The following is an 18,080-nucleotide window of genomic DNA, read 5'->3' as shown; positions in this document are numbered from 1 at the left end:
TGTTGAGCAATGCCAGACCGAACTTCCCGACCTCAAACGTTGCGGGCGGGACTAAGTTAGGAATGGCACCCAGGCTAAATAAAATCCTCCTATTCAGTTAAATTCAAACTGCTCCATGCTAAACATGTAGCTTGAGGGGTTTCGAACTGAAAGGTTCTGATTTCTTTCTATGAATCCACCAAAATAATCTGTTGCTGCCATCTTTTCAGACTTAACGTGCGGCTATTTCAAGTTAAACTGCAAAATAATAATGTTATCACACGTGACAACCAACACTGACTCGAAATTTTGTTAATAGCTAAATTATTTTTAGCTTGGAAAAGAAAAAACTATTAGGCTTGTAGTTTTTAATACCTCTGTTCGGTTTAGAATTTTAATCTGATATTAAAATAGTTGTTGTTTTTACAAAACAACAGAACAGGACATTTGATTAAAGCAGATGTTTAGAGGTGTTTTCTTCATATGTCTGATGAAACTAAATAGATAATTTACCTTATTTACCTGACTGTCATGGAGAGCAGGGGTGAGTGAGCGCCTGGACCCCTCTGGGTTTATTAAAAACTCTGTTTTTTAAGTCGCAAACATATTTATGAGCTACCTTTGAGAAAATCTGTTGAATGTAGCTACTTTTATCCAAATGTAGTAAGTAAAAGTAAAAATAAATACTCAAGTGAATAACAGACTGAAAAAAGCTACTTAAATATTTAAACTTACATCTTTCATAAAAACAAATTTATGAACAGAAAAAAAAGTTTAATTTTCCACTTTTGATCACAGTGCTTGTAGAGAAAAAATAACAAAAAAAATTATTACATAACAGACTCAGTCTAGTTTAGTTCTGAATTAAAACTTCCGACTTGAAAGTATAGATTGAACCAAACAGAAGTCCTTCATTAGCAGCTGAACACATTTTAAGCTCTGGCATTCACAGATGCCAGAGCTTGAAATGCCGTTACAGTTGCTGAGAACAGAATTAAACCTCAAATATGCTAACATCAATAATTCAATAATCAAGATTTCACTCCTTGAAGATTAGATTTATAAACTATAGCTTTCTTTTTCTTTAAGTAGTTGCCAAATTTAAAGTTGTAAACTTTATATTAATTGAAAAATAAACAGAAAATTTGACAAATTTCTGACAGCATTTATAACGGTCAAAGAAAAATACACTGTTAGGAATCAGTTGGAATGGAAACAAGAGAATGCTAAAGGTTCCTAGGTGCGACACTGAGTGTGTATAAACTGACACTGGGGGAAAAAACATGGCGTCAATGGGTTAATATAAACTCTAATAAATGGGGAACAGATCTGATCGTTATTTGCAATGTTTCCCAGCTGCCTGTCCTCATCCATCTATCAGCGTTTTTCCTTAAACTAACTGGAGTCCAACTGCACAGATTTTCAAAGCAATTTTTATCTTCCCTCCTTTTTTGTGTGTCTGTTACTGTTCTGTCATTATCAAACTGGATAAAACTAACGAGCTACTTCTGAGAAAATGAGAAGAAACTACAGATATCTGTGTTCAAATGTAGTAAAAGGAAAAATAAATACTTAAAGAACAGATACTGCAAATATACTAAGTATTTATGCTTCGTTATTTGATGCCTCTGATTATTAAGCTTTTTAATCAACCTACAGCAGGAAGGCCAAATTTGGAGGCAGCATATTTCTTTCATCCATGAGGGATTGCATTTGAGTCAATGAGTCGATGCAATCAACTGGTTTTCCTTAGATAGAAAACTTTGAATCAGTTTAGATGTATGATCTGGTGAACTGTAAAGTGCCTTGTGATGACGTGTTGTGAATTGGCGCTAGAGAAATAAACTGAATTGAATTGAGGGGATTTTTGCTTAAAAATTCTCACGGTAACTTGTTGAGTTTTATTAACAAGAAAAATGTATTTTACTAAAATATCTCAGCAGCTGTGTGTGTAGAATTGGTTTGGTGTTAAAGAAAGCAGTGAAGTTCCCTCATAAATCCACATCTTTTAATGGTGCAGATTCCTGAGAACCGCACATCAAACGATGAGGTTTAACATTAGTTTGAAATCTGTTTAAAATATTAGAGCCCTTTTCTACTCATGCTGTGCAAAGCTCCTGATTAAGGATCTGTGTGTGTTTGATGCAGACAGCGGCCGCAGCAGCAGCGGCTCCAAAGGAGAGCGTCTGAGCGCCAAGATGAGGTCACTTCCTGGTTCCAATGAGCCTTATGAAGCCAGAAGCCCTAAAGAACTTGGTAAGGACTCCTTAGTTTCCATATAATTCTGGCAAAAAAAAAAAAAAACTGCAGAGAGTTTGATGGTATTCCTCTCCAACTCTGATCTATCTCATGGTTGATGACGTGATTCTTAGTTAGCAGGAATCCTGAGACGTTGAAGACATTTTTAGGGAAGTTGCGGTTTGATCAGGAACTCATTACATCAATCTGTAAGATTGTTGGTTGATCTTGTGTGTAGATGCATCATACGTTGATCCGCTGGGGCCTCAGATGGAAAGACCAAAGACGGGGGTCAAGAGGCTGGTGGATGACGATGACTTTGCAGATGAGGAGCTGGTGGATGAGCTGCTACCGGAGTAGAGGCATCGACTACCTTCTGAAATCAGAATCTTTATAATCTGCTCATAATGGGGGGTCTTCATCACCCCCATCAAAGCTGAGGAGGAAGAAGAGCTGAAGGTTCTCCTGTGATGGATCTGCAGGATAAAATTTTTTATTATGTGTGAATAATATGTAACTATAAACACAGAACATTTCTCAGCAGACTGAACTTTGTTGTTGAACTTATTGCTATTTATTCATTCTCTTTTTAAGTTTAATTAAATTTGTAATAAAATCTGTTTTCCTGCTTAAGACAAAAGTGAGAGTTGGTTTCTTTGAAATTAAACTGGCTGACAAATTTTCTTTTTTTGCACCGAACATTTAAGGTATAGTGGAGGATTTTTGTGTATTTTTGAAAAGCTCATGCACAACCCTGTACCTGCTCCCGACAGGGAATGCCTATTAAAAGCATCATGAGCCCATTTCTCCTCGTGCACACTCCGTTTAAAAGTTACTGTTCTCATAGGGTTTCATAAATGCTTGGAGAAATCCTAAACTAAGGCCAGACCAACACTTATTATCCTTCTTTTATTCCAGGACAGCTATCAATGACTTTAAACTACTGGTTTTAACCCAGACAGGATGAGATACCTCATGTAGCTCAGTATATTTTTAGCTTTTTTTAGGGTTTGTTGAAGTTAAAAATGGGACATATTTTTAGTAAAATGTGAATTAGATTAAACCAACAATTACCGTAAGGGGACAAAAATAGAAAAGCGGTTCTTATTAGCATGGGCAGACAGGGGCCAGTTCCTCTGTAATGGCCCCTGTTCGGAATACAGTACATTGTATAAAGTAAAATACAATTTATCATTAAGGAGTTATTTATTTAGCAACTAATTATTTTAGCTCGTTTTTTTCCCCATTGTAAATAATTTTTAATTTTTGGTTAAGTAAAATTAACATTTTCAAAGCGAAAAACAGGGCTGGCGTCACCAAAAGGTGACACAGGCGGCTGCAAGGATTGCTCTCAGCTGGACAGCAAGCAAAATTACAGAATAAAAAAAAAATTATGAAAGTATATAAAATATATAAAAGTATGTATTGTGAAATACAAACTCTATGAATACTCAAAAATTTACTCTGAAAGTTTATAAATTAAAAACTCCTTGTTTAAATTCTGATTGTATGACCTGCTGCAACTCTGATGAGGAGCATCATGTGGATTTACTACATATTTACACTTTTCAATGATTGAAAGTGAAAGATGAAAAGATCAGTAAAGCTTTCAGGAGCAGCTTTCTATAAGCAAAAAAAGTCTTATATATCATATCTATATGTGGACGCACTGTATATACCCCATGCACAATTACTTTTGGCTTCTTCTTTTAATTAACTATTTGAGCTGATGTAACACGTACATTTCTCCAATGTGAGATAAATAAAGTCAATCAATCAAAAGAGGTCCAAAGCAGAGTAGGCTCAAAAAATGTTCATTAAAAACATTTCATTTGCGACATAACATTTAAATTAATCCAAATGATGTGGAAATCTCACTTCATTCCGTAAAGTATCTCTTTGGTTCTGCAGCTCTCTTGATATATATGATGAATTATTTTTAACATTTTTTTTTTCATGCTTTTGTGTGAAAACACCCTGGCTCCCCTAGAAAATATAGAACCGCCACTGGCTATTGGTTTCCAGATCAGGGTGAATAAAGTGACTGGTTCCAGTGTTTACAGGGATTATGGAGCAGTGCGCACAGACGCAGCAAACCAGCCTCAGTTGTTCTCATGAATCCAGGAATGTTTTTTTTTTTTTTTTTTCCTATCATGGCTCTGTGTTTTTTAGAGAGGGACTTTTTCTCTGTCATCGCTTCGGTTTGATTTAGATCCTGCTGGAATGGTGCGGAACGGAGCGCACAGTGGAGTTAATGCGCACACACCAAAGAAGATAAGCTCGCTTTTTGTAAAATAAAAATACCTAATTGGTTATATTTCACCAGAAATGATGAGATCTTTGAATATAATCGGTACTTAATGTTTTGTGGTTGGTTTTAATCCTGGAGACCTCATGGATGTGATGAGCCAGATGTAGTTTTCCTGGCTGCGCGCCTCGCTGTGTTTGTCTGCGCCAGACTCCAAGTCGCATCAACAGTCTGTGAACACATAACAAATGGCTCCTGGGACTGAAACAGCTTAAAAAACTGCTGCTGAGCTCAGATCGCAGGAAGAACGAGGTCTCCAAGCTGTGCGCCACCTGGGTTCATTTCTGGCGCAACAGAACGCAAAGCGCGCAGAGATGCGGCGTCGGATCTGCGTCCTGCTGCTGCTGCATCTGGTTCTGGTACCAGCCGGGCCAGCAGAGACCACCAGGGTTCGGAAGAAAACCCCTAAGAGCCGGCCTTGTCTGGACCTGCCGGAGGAGATCCTGGAGCAGATGTTCGGGCGGCTTTCTGTGGGGGTGATGGGGGCCTTCCACCACGCGCTGGAGCTGGAGCCCCGCGGGAAACTCAACCTCACGTGTCCGACAGCAGCGCTGAGGAGAACCGACAGCAACACGCGCCTCCCGGCCAACCTGCGGAGCATCTCCCCCTGGGCTTACAGGTAGGAATGCAGAAACAGACTTATTGCTGGAGATTTTACTTACCTGTTGGTGCTTTGGTATGATTAAAAAAAATAAAAATAAAACATATCACACACAAAGTGGAGGTAAAATCTAGTGTTGCACCCCGATACCAGTGTCGGATGGGGCCCGATCCATGGTATCGGTATCGGCAGGTACCAACAAATGAAAGTGAAAAATGTGAAAAATTAAAATCAGTTGGTTCAGTTTGGCTGCTCAGTTGAACAGTGGGTAGCACTGCTGCCTTTCAACAAGAAGGTTTTGGGTTCGATTCCTGGCCCAAGGTCTTTCTGCATGTTCTCCCTGAGTATGTGTGGGTTCTCTGCAGGTACTCCAGCTTCCTCCCAGTCTCTAAATTGTCCTTAGGTGTGATTGTGTGTGTGAATGGTTGTGTGTCTCTGTGTTGCCCTGCAATGGACTGGCGACCTGTCCAGGGTGTACCCTGCCTATTGACTGCTGGAGATAGGCAACAGCACCCCTTGAGACCCCACTTGGGACAAGCGTGTCGGATAATGGATGGATGGATGGAATGGTATCAGTCAGTCAATGCTGCACAGCCAGGTGTCGGTATTGAGGCCAGAAAATGGCAACGGTAAAAACAACATTTACTTAGCAATGCAAATTCAAAACTGCATGAACATCAGATTTATATAGCCTACATTTATAATCAGTCTCCTGTTTTATCCACATTAAAGTTCAAGTGAGTCCTAAAATAATTTGATTAAAAATAAAAAAAGTCTTGGAAATCAGCAGATTTCATGAATTTGGTCCGTTTCTAGTCCATCGGAGAACTAAAGCTCAGGCCTGAAAGCGATTTAGGAGCTCATTAACCTAACATACAGGTTAGGGGAAGTCAGAGTACCTGGGGAAAACCCACTGAGACACCAGCGGCGGTGGCCAAAGATAAGATCCTCGGGTGGAACTAGAGGGGTGGTAGGCCAATTCAACACCACTGGAACAAGCAGTTCCCCTGTAAACCAGAGGGAGGCAGCAGTGATACTCTCAAGTGGAATGTCCTCATTATTAATTACTAACTAAATATTTTAAATATTAGTGTAATGGCCATAAACTGACTTAAAAATATGTATAAAAAAGATTTAACTCTTTTCAGAGAAAGTTTTTGTCTTTTAATAGGAAGAAGGGAAAGTTATTTCTCTGTAGGCCAGCTTGTATTTTCCTATATATAATTAAAGAACTGTTAAACCCATTTAATTCATATTAGTAATTACATTAGATTATTATGTATATGATGATTTTTTTTTTAAGACAGCATTGATAAATAAGTGCACATTGTTCTTGCTTTGCCACCTGTAGGAATATTTCCTGGCTCTGCCTCTGTTCCAATATTAAAACCAACACAGTTTGGATCAGTTCTCTGTCCAAACATGGTGCTGGTTTAATAAAAGCATTAACAGAGTTTTTTGCAGCGCTGTCATCCTTCAAATCGGTTTTTTGTATTTATTTTGACAAAATAATCTCTGTTTAGAGAGGAATCTTCCAGAAAAAGCTATCTATGCCTATATTATATTGCATGCAGCCAGTGAATTCAAACAGTAGATAGTTTATATCTTAAAATGACTGAAATGACTCAGTAATTTAGCAGCTAATCTTAGACTGGAGACTTGTCTTGTTTGCACCCAGAGGCGGAGCTAGAAGCGGGGTCAGGGGGGTCATGGCTCAGAAACCAGGTCATCTGCATGTGTGTCACAGTAAAATGTGTCCCCACCCCTTCCGCAGACACTCTGCTGCACCTCTCCTAAATTGTAGGTGACTGCAGACAGGAGGCCTCTGATTGGTCAAATCTACATCCGCTCTACTGTATGCAGATTTCCTGTTTGACACCTTACTGGCTTGTTTTGTTTTTATGACCACCATTGTGGAAAACAACCAGCTAGAAGAGCGAGGTGCGCAAGAACGCTGGAACCGTTTTACCACCTGGATTCCTGCTGTTTTTTCACCCTCATTGTCCCTCCGTTGTCACACAAACTTGCCCCCTTTTCCTCACCGCCTCGGCCGTATCTTGACCCACAGCTTGTCCCTCTTGCATTGTGGCGTGGAATAACATAGCGCAGACCACGCTTAAATTTTGGGCATAAATCAAAAATATCTGCAACAAGCTCACTGCAACACACTGCTGCTGGAGGATAACCAGCCCTTTAGGCCTCCATACATGGGTCGTGTTCACTAACCACTGCGCCATCGAAGCACGCCCATGGCCCCCCTTTTAAACGTCACACACCCTCCTTTTGATCCAAAAGAAAATGGATCACTGGACAAGAATCAGGGAGCACCTTCAGCATTGTCTATTGTTGCTGTGGAGCCATATTTCCTGATGTTTTAGCAAACTCAGTGAAAAGAGAATTAATACTATTAGCTTTGCAAACAAAAAACACCAAAACTTCTGCTCTGAATCTGTTTTTCAGGCTCTCCTACGAACCGAACCGATATCCCCGCTACATCCCTGAGGCCTACTGCCTGTGTAAAGGCTGCCTGTTTGGGCCGTACAGGGAGGAGAGCCAGCAGTACCGCAGCGTTCCCGTCTACGCTCCCACCGTCATCCTCAGGAGATCCGGCTCCTGCGTCGGTGGACGCCACTCCTACTCTGAGATCTACGTCTCTGTGGCCGTGGGATGCACCTGCGTGCCAATGATGGAGAAGAAACGAGACAGTCAGAGCAGCAACAGGAGCCTAGAGGGACCAAAGCCCAAAGCTAGACAGATTTTCTCTGCTGGGAAGAAAGACTGAAGGAGAGCATCAGTCCTTTGATGGACATGCTTTTTAAAGTAATGGTACTTGACTTCTGTTCAACTCAACATACTCTAAACTCAATTATTGGACGTAATAATTACCCCCAGGAGGACTATATTTATTAATTCCGACCCAACTGGTTGACAGGTTTTGTTTTGGAACAAAGGGATTCTATTAAAAAAAAAGATTTTTAAAGTAATTATCTAAACATGGTGCCTGCTCTTGTTTTTTTTCTTACAATTTTGGGAAATAAGTAATATTTGACCCAAACCTGCATTTCCCCAGAGATCTGAGACCAAATCTCTGCAGAATCCACCCCAGTTCAAACGATCAAAGCCACAGGAATACCTATTCCAAAAAAGTTAAAAAACAATGCACTTTGTTTCCAACTTTGAAGACGTTTGCCTTCCCATTCAGGAAGCTTTTTCAAATCAAACTGTCAGAATTAGCTCTGAGTTCGAAGCTTTATAGAGTAGCCCAAAAACTTGTTTTAGCTTGGAAAACATGCAAATTGAACCAGAAAAACGTCCTTAGGAATGGAGAGTCGTGACCTGGCTATGCCTCTAAAAGGGGGTCATTAGGAGCAACTGTTGGCTTGGCTGCCCAGGTGAGATGTTTGGTCCCCTGCATGGGGGTGGGGGGTTGAAGTGATAGTGGAAAGGAACCAACTCTATCGCTGTGTTGTTGGTTTTTGAGACCTGGAACCTGAGTGCACCTCTGTTTAAGGTTGGGTTTTCTTTCGTAACATAAATGGGATAAATTCACACCTCTTTGATACCACCTGTCTTCTTTGTCCAAAAAATCAAACATTCTGGTCCTCAAAAGAATGTCCTTTGTCCATTAGGTGCAGAGTCTTGTCCGGAGGAGGTCGCTCTTCTGTGTTGAGCCATGTGTCTGTGGAGAGGTTGTTTGGCTTCTCTAATATAAAAATCAAAGCATTTCTCACTGCATTGAACTGCATATAGGGATACCTGCTTCAATGCTGCCATCTACTGGACAAAAAAAAAAAAAAAAAGACTACAACCCGGTTATATAGGATACATACACTACCGTTCAAAAGTTTGGGGTCAGCCCAACAATTTTGTGTTTTCCTGAAAAGTCACACTTATTCACCACCATACATTGTGAAATGAATAGAAAATGGAGTCAAGACATTGACAAGGTTAGAAATAATGATTTGTATTTGAAATAAGATCTTTTTTACATCAAACTTTGCTTTCGTCAAAGAATCCTCCATTTGCAGCAATCACAGCATTGCAGACCTTTGGCATTCTAGCTGTTAATTTGATGAGGTAATCTAATATAGATATAATAGAAATATTTTCTAATAGAAATATCACCCCACGCTTCCAGAAGCAGCTCCCACAATTTGGATTGGTTGGATGGGCACTTCTTGCGTACCATACGGTCAAGCTGCTCCCACAACAGCTCCATGGGGTTCAGATCTGGTGACTGCGCTGGTCATTCCATTACCGCTAGAATACCAGCTGCCTGCTTCTGCTCTAAATAGTTCTTGCACAATTTGGAGGTGTGTTTAGGGTCATTGTCCTGTTGTAGGATGAAATTGGCTCCAATCAAGCGTTGCAAAATGGAGTGATAGCCTTCCTTATTCAGAATCCCTTTTACCCTGTACAAATCTCCCACCTTACCAGCACCAAAGCAACCCCAGACCATCACATTACCTCCGCCATGCTTAACAGATGGCGTCAGGCATTCTTTTAGCATCTTTTCATTTGTTCTGCGTCTCACAAACGTTCTTCTTTGTGATCCAAACACCTCAAACTTGGACTCATCCATCCACAACACTTTTTTCCAGTCTTCCTCTGTCCAATGTCTGTGTTCTTTTGCCCATCTTAATCTTTTTCTTTTATCGGCCATTCTCAAATATGGCTTTTACTTTGCCAGTCTGCCCTGAAGCCCAGAATCCCGCAGCTCCCTCTTCACTGTAGAGGAGGCCCAGGAGGAGCCCCGGAACCCAATGGAGGGACTATGTTTCTCAGCTGGCCTGGAAGCGCCTAGGGGTTGGAGACCCTTCCTCTGCCTCTGCTTCTCCATATAGAAGCCATCACTATTTGTCAACATCCATCACAACCGTAATGTCGTATCATAGCAACACAAGATCAACACAGTTCTGTGAAGAATATTAATAATTTTCTAAAACAAAAAGTACACGTCTAAAACAGGTCTGAGCTACTTTAAATTCAGTCCAGCTTATAAAACTCATGTAGAGCATCAAACACTGATCTTTTTAAAATGGGAGAAAAAGATAAGTGATATTTAATAAATACCTACCACAAATTTGTCCTTTTTAAAATAATCACCATGCTTTTATTTTTGGGTTTTAAATGAAGGAATAAACTTGCAAAAAAAACAAGAAATATATTTTTTTAAGGATTTCTGAACTTAAAAAAAACTATTTTTCCCATTTAAAAAACATAAAAAGTATTTATTAGTGTATACATTTTGACAAATATTAGCTTCATTTTTCAACCAAAGTGATGAAGAGCTGTCGCCGAGTGTCTAAAGAGCCACAGGTTACAGATTCATCTCCCATTTCCCATAATGCATCAGTTTTTTTTTATTTCAGTTGTGTTTTACGGTTTATTCTGGATCCAAACAAACGTCCACTGAAGTCATCATATAGATTCTTTACATTTCTTTAAGTTTATTCAGTAATATAACTTTACATTGTAGAAGTCAACATTCAGTATCTCATTCCAAAAAAGTAAAAAAAAACAACAATCCACTGGACTGTTGTTTTTTAAGTTTGAAGACGTTTCGCTTCCCATCCAAGAAACATTTTCAATTAAAAATCTCATTATTTCTGGATGGGAAGCAAAACATCTTCAAACTTGGAAACAAAGTCCAGTGGATTGTTTTTTAACTTTTTTGATATGACTATGACCTGGATGATGGAGTATCTTCACTTGCAACATTCAATATCCTAAAAGATTTAAAGAGAACAGAATTAAATTCCCCTCAACTTGTTGATACTCATCTTAAATATGTAGATTAAACTGCTGGAGGAAAAACAAAATCCTTGATAGTTGAGTAAAAAGATTTTCGTTGATTGTAAGTATTGAGTTTAATAAGACTTCCTGTGCTTAATGTTGCAGTATGGTTCGATATAACTCAGTATAATCTGAAAGCATTTTGTGAATCGTTTAAAACCTAAATTGTCTTATAAGTCAGCTGGGCTGAACAAGCATCTACTGGACTCAATCATTACTTTTTGTTTTTATTTAATAAAAACTAAATCATAAAATAAATTATTTTATGATTGGTTAAGTATTGCTTAGAGTAACCTGGACTGAAAAACAACATAAACATTGAATAGAAATGGATAAACTTTAAATAATAAAGTTTACTTTTCCAAAATAAATCTAACTTACAAACCTTTAATACACCAAATGTTTATTTTTTGTTGTACTTCCTTACATAAAAAGTTGGATTTAATTGACTCCATTTTAAATTCTGACTTTGATTAACTTACTCGGGTTTGCAGTGTAAAGTTCACCCAAAAAATGAAATAAGCACATTTTCAGGCATAAATTACGTAAAGAACATAAATAACTTGTTAACGAATGGATGAAATGTCTGAATTTCTCTTTAGCCGTTGGTCCAATGAGAGCAGCAGGAAAACAGCAAAGACAAATAAAAAAAAAAAGCCTCAGCATTTTTCAAGATAAAAGCTGGAAACTGTTCATATTTCTTCCTGAAATGATCAAATAACCAGTCAGTGGTTTCTAACTGGATTAGAGATGCAGGTTCTGGTAATGGATCTTCCTCTGCTTCCCAAACCCGCCACTCGTCTTTTAACCCGTCGGTTCCTCAGCTCGACAGCAGGCGGGACGGATAGTTGATGAAGCAGCGGAACTCATTGGACAAGTTTCTGTTGTGTTTGGGCAAAAAGGAGCACATTTTTACCCCCAGCAGCTCTTTGGCGACGCCCTCCATGATGGCTCCTGCAGACACAACCAGAAGCCCTCCTGATCATTTAGAAATGTCACTGATCTCTCCCTCTGAGCTGCTTTACTCACCAGTGCAAAGCAGCACTTTGCCTTTGCTCAGGTACTGGATGGTTTGGGCCACTTTGCTCAGGCACTCCTCGGACAGGTAGGGCGGGTCGGCCAGGACCACGTCGAAGCTCTGAGGGGCCACGCCGCAGGGCAGCGACAGCGGCTCGTTGTAGTCGTAGTAGATGAAGTCGTCCCCGTAGGTGGAGAAGCGGCGGTCGTACTCCAACACCACAGCTGACACTCTGTCTGACCCGTCCACCACACCCTGCTTCAACTTCTGGTACACGCTGGGCGCGCAAACACACGCTACCCTGAAGGGAACAAGGAAAGGAAGGTTGAAACAAAAGAAAAATCCAAATGAAAGAGAACCTTTCATTGGCCAAAAAAGGTTCAACACCAATCCTGCTGCTTCTTCAAACCAAATCTGTCTGTAATACAGCTCAATCGAAGCTCTGCAGAGCTTTCCTTTGACTGTAAACCATGTCTGCTCCTCAACCTGACCCCCGCCGCTTCGTGCCTCATGATGGAGGCAGCATCACCTGGTCAAACATCTCATCCTCTCAACAGATGGTCGTCATCAGCTAGAGCAGTGATGGGGAGCAGAGACTAACGCCTTCAAAACGTCAAATCCTGAAGCATCCATGAATGCCAAAACAGATGAAGGGATAAACAGCCTGACCTAAAGCTGCAGCAACTGATGACTCAGGAGGAAAGGAAACCATTTGAATCAGAGACCCGTCTAAAACAAGACAGAGTGGGACTTTTAAAGATTAAAAAATAAAATAATGGCTCTGATCTGCAGAAAGAAAGATGAAAGGAATGAATTGGTAAAATAAAAAAATAAACAGAAAGGCTTGAAGTTTCATCAGTATTGGAGAATGATGTCAGTTTATTTGGTCTTTTTGGAGAAACAACATCAGCTCCAAAAAGACAATAATCTTCATTTTAGATAAATTCAATATTTAAATCAATATAAAACTGCAATGTCCTGCTTTGTAATCAAAGGAGAAAACCTGACTGTTCTGATCACACAGCTAATGTTAATACAGACAGTTAAATAAGTGTAGAACATCCCATTTATCTCAGTAAATACATTTTCTTGAGGTGCTATTGACGTCATTTTCGCCACATGTTCATAACAATCCATGCAATCCACTCATACAAAGAAATCAAACCATAGATGCCCAGAAATTAACTTATGTGTAATAATGTGGAATGGCAGAGGGAAAAAGTCACACCTGAAGAAAGGGAGGTGGTGAAAAGGCCTGGAAAGCCAAGACATGCCAAATCTCAGTGATTAGAAAGTAATCCTGCCCCTTTCAGTAAAAAATTAAAATCAGTTGGTTTGTTCAGTGCTGCCTTATAGCAAGAAGGTTCTGGGTTCAATTCCTGGCCTTCTTTCTGCAAGTTTGCATGTTCTCCCTGAGCATGCGTGGGTTCTCTCTGGGTACTCCGGCTTCCTCCCACAGTCCAAAAACATGACTGTCAGGTTAATTGGCTTCTCTAGATTGTCCTTAGGTGTGAGTTTGTGCATCAATGGTTGTCTGTTCTGTCTGTCCCTGTGTTGCCCTGTGATGGACTGGCGACCTGTCCAGGGCTGGAGATGATCACCTCCTCACCACCCATCTTGGGATAAGCTTGACGAAAAATGGATGGATCCATGGTTCAGTCCCAAATAATGGTCTGTGGTATCGCACAAAAAACTCCTCATGAGGTGAAAAGCAAAGGTCTTCCTGAAGACCTTCACAACATTATTTTTGCAAATAATGATGGCATTGGTTACTGAAAGATTTCTAAACCTCTGAATGTTCTAGTGACGCTGTTGGGGCAATAAACCAGAAGTGGAAAGAATATAATTTCACCACAAATTGACCATGACCAGGTGCTCCTCGCAAGATTTCTGACAGAGTGAAGAGAATTATCACAAGAGTTGTCTATGGAGAACTTCAGAAAGACCTGGAATTAGGAGATACAGTTGTTTCAAAGAAAACAATTAGTAATGTGCTCAACCTCAATGGCCTGTATGCTCACCACACAAGACTCCACTGCTGAAGGAAAAGCATGTTGGAGCTTGTTTAAAGTTTGCTGCACAACATTTAGAGAAGCCTGTGAAATACTGGGGGAATATAGTCTGGTTAGATGAGACTAAAACTGAACTCTTTGGATGCTATAATACACATCATGTTTAGAGGTCAAAAGGCTCTGCACGTCACTCCAAAAACACCATAGCAACAGTGAAGTTTGGAGGTGGGAACTTCATGGTGTGGGCCTGTTTTTCAGCATATTGTGCAGGCGAACTTCAAATAATTGAAGGAAGGATGAATGGAAAAATGTACTGAGACCTTCTTGATAAAAATCTGCTGCCATCTACCAAGATGATGAAGATGAAACGCTGGGGAACATTTCAGCAAGACGATGACCCCAAACACACAGCCAAGGAAACTCTCCTTTGGTTTCAGAGAAAGGAAATAAAGCTGCTAGAATGGCCCAGCCATAATAGAACATCTATGGAAACAACTAAAGAAGATCCCCACGAAACCTTCAGGATTTTAAGACTGTTTGTGTGGAAGAATGGGCCAAAATCCCACCTGAGCAATGCATGCTGCTAATTTCTCCATAGAGGAGGCGTTTCATAGGAAACAAAGGCTTTTGTACAAAGTATTAAATACATTCTAGTGAATATTTTTAATATTTTTTACTGTGATATTCTACATTATTACACATAACTTAACTCTGATGGACGTCTATGGTTTGATTTCTTTGTATGAGTGGATTGTTAACATCTGGTGAAAACCTCAAGTCAATGGTGCCTCTAGAAATATATTTACTGAGTTAAACTGGTTTATTTCATCTGCAGTAATTCAGAGCCTTCCTCTTATTTTTCAGCCGTTTCAGATCATCATCCTCATCCTCCATGTTTCCTCTCTGTATGAGTAAAAAAGGACTAATTCATATTTTTCCTGATTAGTTTTTGTTGAATTTCTGTACAGCGGATCCTGCAGAGACCAGCTGTAACATCTAGACTCTGTGTTTCCCTTTCCTGGATTTAAGCATGAAGAGATGTTTGTTTGGCTGGAAGCTGGTTATAAGGATGTGAGTGCGACCGTTCCTTTACCTGCCTCCCTCTCCGGCTTCCCGTACGACCTCCTCTGCTAACAGCGCTGCCGTCTCATCACTGTACCAGAACTGACTCATCCTCTGGGCAAAAAAAAAACAACAGTTATTATCAGTATCAACACAAACTCTATAAACCGCTCCCCCTTTATTTAGAATTTGCCTCCAGTTTATCTAATTCCCTCCTTTCATCATCTGACATGTTGCCAGTAAATAAACGCTCAGGCTCCAGCTTTTCTTGATTGGTCACAAATACTGGCAATATAGCCACAAAACAAACTAGAACACAGAATTTTTAATAAAAAACAAAACAGAAAAAACTAAAAACGGAGCATAACCTAGTTTTAGAAGTGCATGCGCCACCAGATTCATTTTATATACAGATACATTTATCAGGGGTTACAGCTGGGCTTTGCAATTTAATTACTATTTTAAAATCGCAAAGACGCACAATTCTAGAGTAACTAGAGTAAAAAATTAAATTTCTCCCTCCAGTCTTTTAATGGCGGTAATGTGCTTAAAGTGGGTTTGTTACGTGGCCGGCAGGTGCAAACCAACATTACAAAATATAAAACACTTTTACAAGTTCCGAAACAAATGAGCATTTCAGAAAACAAATTTACATTTAAAAATAAAAATAAACAAAACACTTTTAAAAATTCAAAACAAATAGCATTTTAAGAAAACAAATAAAAAACATTTGAAATACTTTTACAAGTCCAAAAACAAATTACCATTTCAGGAATTCAAATGGAAAGGGTGGGAACTAACTCCGAGGCTGAACCGGTCTTGTGCGAATCTCCTTTCTGTCCCCCCTGTGTCGGGAGCAGCATTGCGGCCAGAGAGGCGGATCTGACCATTTTCAATGCGCTCCTGATCATTTCTCGCTGAAAACAGCTCATATAATCATGTCAACTTTCTAACATTCAGTTTAATCGGTTGCTCTTTTTACAAATTTGTAAAATAAATACATTAACGAGGTCTTCTTATGCTGATTTGTGTTTTTTTTTATTAAACGCCAAGAGAATCAGAATCAGAAATACTTTAATAATCCCAGAGGGAAATTACTCGTCGGTATTTCTCCAACTTTTGTCCCTTCAGCCTGACAGAAATAAATGTCAGTCACCAGACACAGATTTCCAACACGTAGTGTATTTTTCATTTTTCATTGCTGATATTTGAGGATGGAAACTGGCTGATAGCAGGGCACACAAATTAAGACGTCCTGCGAAGATGAGAGTGTAGAATTTCTGGTTAATCCCCTTCTCATGTAAAACATGACAGATTGCTCAATTAAGGACATTTCTAGTATAACATATCACACATATCAATTTTAGAGAAATTGGAAACAGTTGCTCTTTATTTCCCTCCATGGGAGGAGGAGAGGAGAGAATGGATGTTTCAGCTGACCGAAATAATCTGTTCCTCTCCATAACATGGGAAGAAATTAGTGTTCCTGCAGGTCTTTAACTGTGCTTATTCCTCTGACCATCAACAACAAATCCCGTGCATTTGCATTTTGAATTCCTGAAATTATAATTTGTTTTGGGAATTGTAAAAGTGTTTCGAATGTTTTCCTAAAATGCTATTTGTTTTGAATTTTTAAAAGTGTTTTGTTTATTTATTTTTTAAATGTAAATTTGTTTCCTGAAATGCTCATTTGTTTTGGAACTTGTAAAAGTTTTTTAGATTTTGTAATGTTGGTTTGCCCCTCCCGGCCACCGTAGTCTGTCGCCACACAGAGGGGAAAACGAGAGTTAAAGCCGTACGCAGATAGAAGGAAGCATTTTTTCACAAAGAGACAAACGAGATTTCAAGGTCACGAAAAAAAGGAAACCCTGAAATGAATCCTCTACATGTTTGCAGTTAGGCCAAAAGAAAACAGACATAAAATCACAATATCAGCTGAAAATAATCAGAATTTAGCGTTTTGGTCAAATATTTTAGCCCTTTTAGGATTGGGCATTTATCCAATCGTTTATTGCGACACATTCTAGACATGATAACGTTTTTAATTAATTGTCTAAACAAAAAAATTTGAATTTGGGCGAATATTGCGTCGTTTTCTTTCATTGGGGCATTGGTAAATACGGAGAATATGATTAAAAGTGGTTACCGCAGGATGTTTAATGATAGAAATCAAACTTTTTTATATAAATGTTGTCCTGAAGGAGCCTATTTTAAAACGGTCCATTTTTTCCAGAGTGTTTCTGATCGTGGCGCCATGATTGCAGGTATAAAACAACCTAAGAACTACGAGAATGAATCAATGAGGAGCTTTTTTATTTGTTTAATCTTTATCACACAGCCCTAAGATGACACATTTTATTCAGCCTCACAAAAACTTAAAGGTTTGGAAAGATTCCAGAACTGAATCTCTCAGAAACTCCATGATGAACATCTGAACAGGATCTAAGTCAAAGGAAGGAGGAACAAAAAGCTTATAGAAGATCAGGCGCACACAGAGGTGGTTATGAACTAACTCACCCAGTCCTCCTCTACTGCTCCCACAGCAAACGGGTCCGACGCCGTCCCATCCGGATCGGGACCGGTCCTGGTCTCGTTGTAGAACTCCTGCAGGGCAGCCAGAGTGTGGGCGGACAGTGTGGGAACGTCGTCATCGCTGTCGCTCATGGCTGCCGGGGCAAAGGACGATGATGAAGATGAGCAGCTGGGTAGAAATCCTCTGCTAAGGTCAGAGAGAGGAGATCCTGAAACAGGCCTGAGAGGAAGAAAACATCTCAGGATGTTTAGAATCTATAATCTAAGTTAAAGGATACAGGAAACGACACAAGGAAAAGGAAAAGACAAGGAAGCCTCCTGAAAAAAATCCACCTCGGTGAGACTGTGTCCGCTGATCAAGGTGTTTATTTTTCTGATATTATACTGAGGATCGGCCTCAAATAATTTGCTCCAAACATTAACTGTTTGCTCTGAGAGCCAAGCCTCAACTGTAGTTAAAAGCCTTCAGCTCCAAAATGCTGCAGCCAGAGTTCTGATGAAAATTAAAAAGAGAGATCACATCTCTCCTATCCT

At 39.6% G+C, this 18,080-nt stretch overlaps 3 protein-coding genes across 4 annotated transcripts in view; 2 read left to right on the top strand and 1 right to left on the bottom strand.

Moving 5' to 3' along the window:
- Positions 1-2,840, top strand: part of ift88 (intraflagellar transport 88) — a 44,334-nt gene extending 41,494 nt beyond the window's left edge. For both annotated transcript variants that reach the window (XM_015378871.1, XM_015378870.1), the window contains 2 exons: positions 2,128-2,235; positions 2,456-2,840. In XM_015378871.1, coding sequence (XP_015234357.1) covers positions 2,128-2,235; positions 2,456-2,577 — 230 coding nt within the window. In that variant the 3' untranslated portion in view covers positions 2,578-2,840. The remainder of the gene's footprint in view (positions 1-2,127; positions 2,236-2,455) is intronic.
- A 1,470-nt stretch (positions 2,841-4,310) lies between these two features.
- il17d (interleukin 17D) lies at positions 4,311-8,052 on the top strand. Its single transcript, XM_015378900.1, has 2 exons — positions 4,311-5,144; positions 7,587-8,052. Exons 1-2 carry the CDS (start codon positions 4,840-4,842, stop codon positions 7,906-7,908), a joined length of 627 nt encoding a protein of 208 aa, XP_015234386.1. The 5' UTR covers positions 4,311-4,839; the 3' UTR covers positions 7,909-8,052.
- Positions 8,053-11,442: 3,390 nt separating this feature from the next.
- Positions 11,443-18,080, bottom strand: part of eef1akmt1 (eukaryotic translation elongation factor 1 alpha lysine methyltransferase 1) — an 8,663-nt gene continuing 2,025 nt past the window's right edge. Inside the window, exons 2-5 of the mRNA XM_015378894.1 lie at positions 17,532-17,755; positions 15,046-15,128; positions 11,952-12,241; positions 11,443-11,876 (exon numbers count right to left, since the gene is read on the bottom strand). Coding sequence (XP_015234380.1) covers positions 11,743-11,876; positions 11,952-12,241; positions 15,046-15,128; positions 17,532-17,678 — 654 coding nt within the window. The 5' untranslated portion in view covers positions 17,679-17,755 and the 3' untranslated portion in view covers positions 11,443-11,742. The remainder of the gene's footprint in view (positions 11,877-11,951; positions 12,242-15,045; positions 15,129-17,531; positions 17,756-18,080) is intronic.

The sequence above is a fragment of the Cyprinodon variegatus genome, unplaced genomic scaffold, assembly GCF_000732505.1.
Source record: "Cyprinodon variegatus isolate N-32 unplaced genomic scaffold, C_variegatus-1.0 Scaffold181, whole genome shotgun sequence".
Classification (NCBI taxonomy): domain Eukaryota; kingdom Metazoa; phylum Chordata; class Actinopteri; order Cyprinodontiformes; family Cyprinodontidae; genus Cyprinodon; species Cyprinodon variegatus.
Note: the sequence above shows the minus strand (reverse complement) of the source record. Positions and strands in the feature narration are given on the sequence as shown.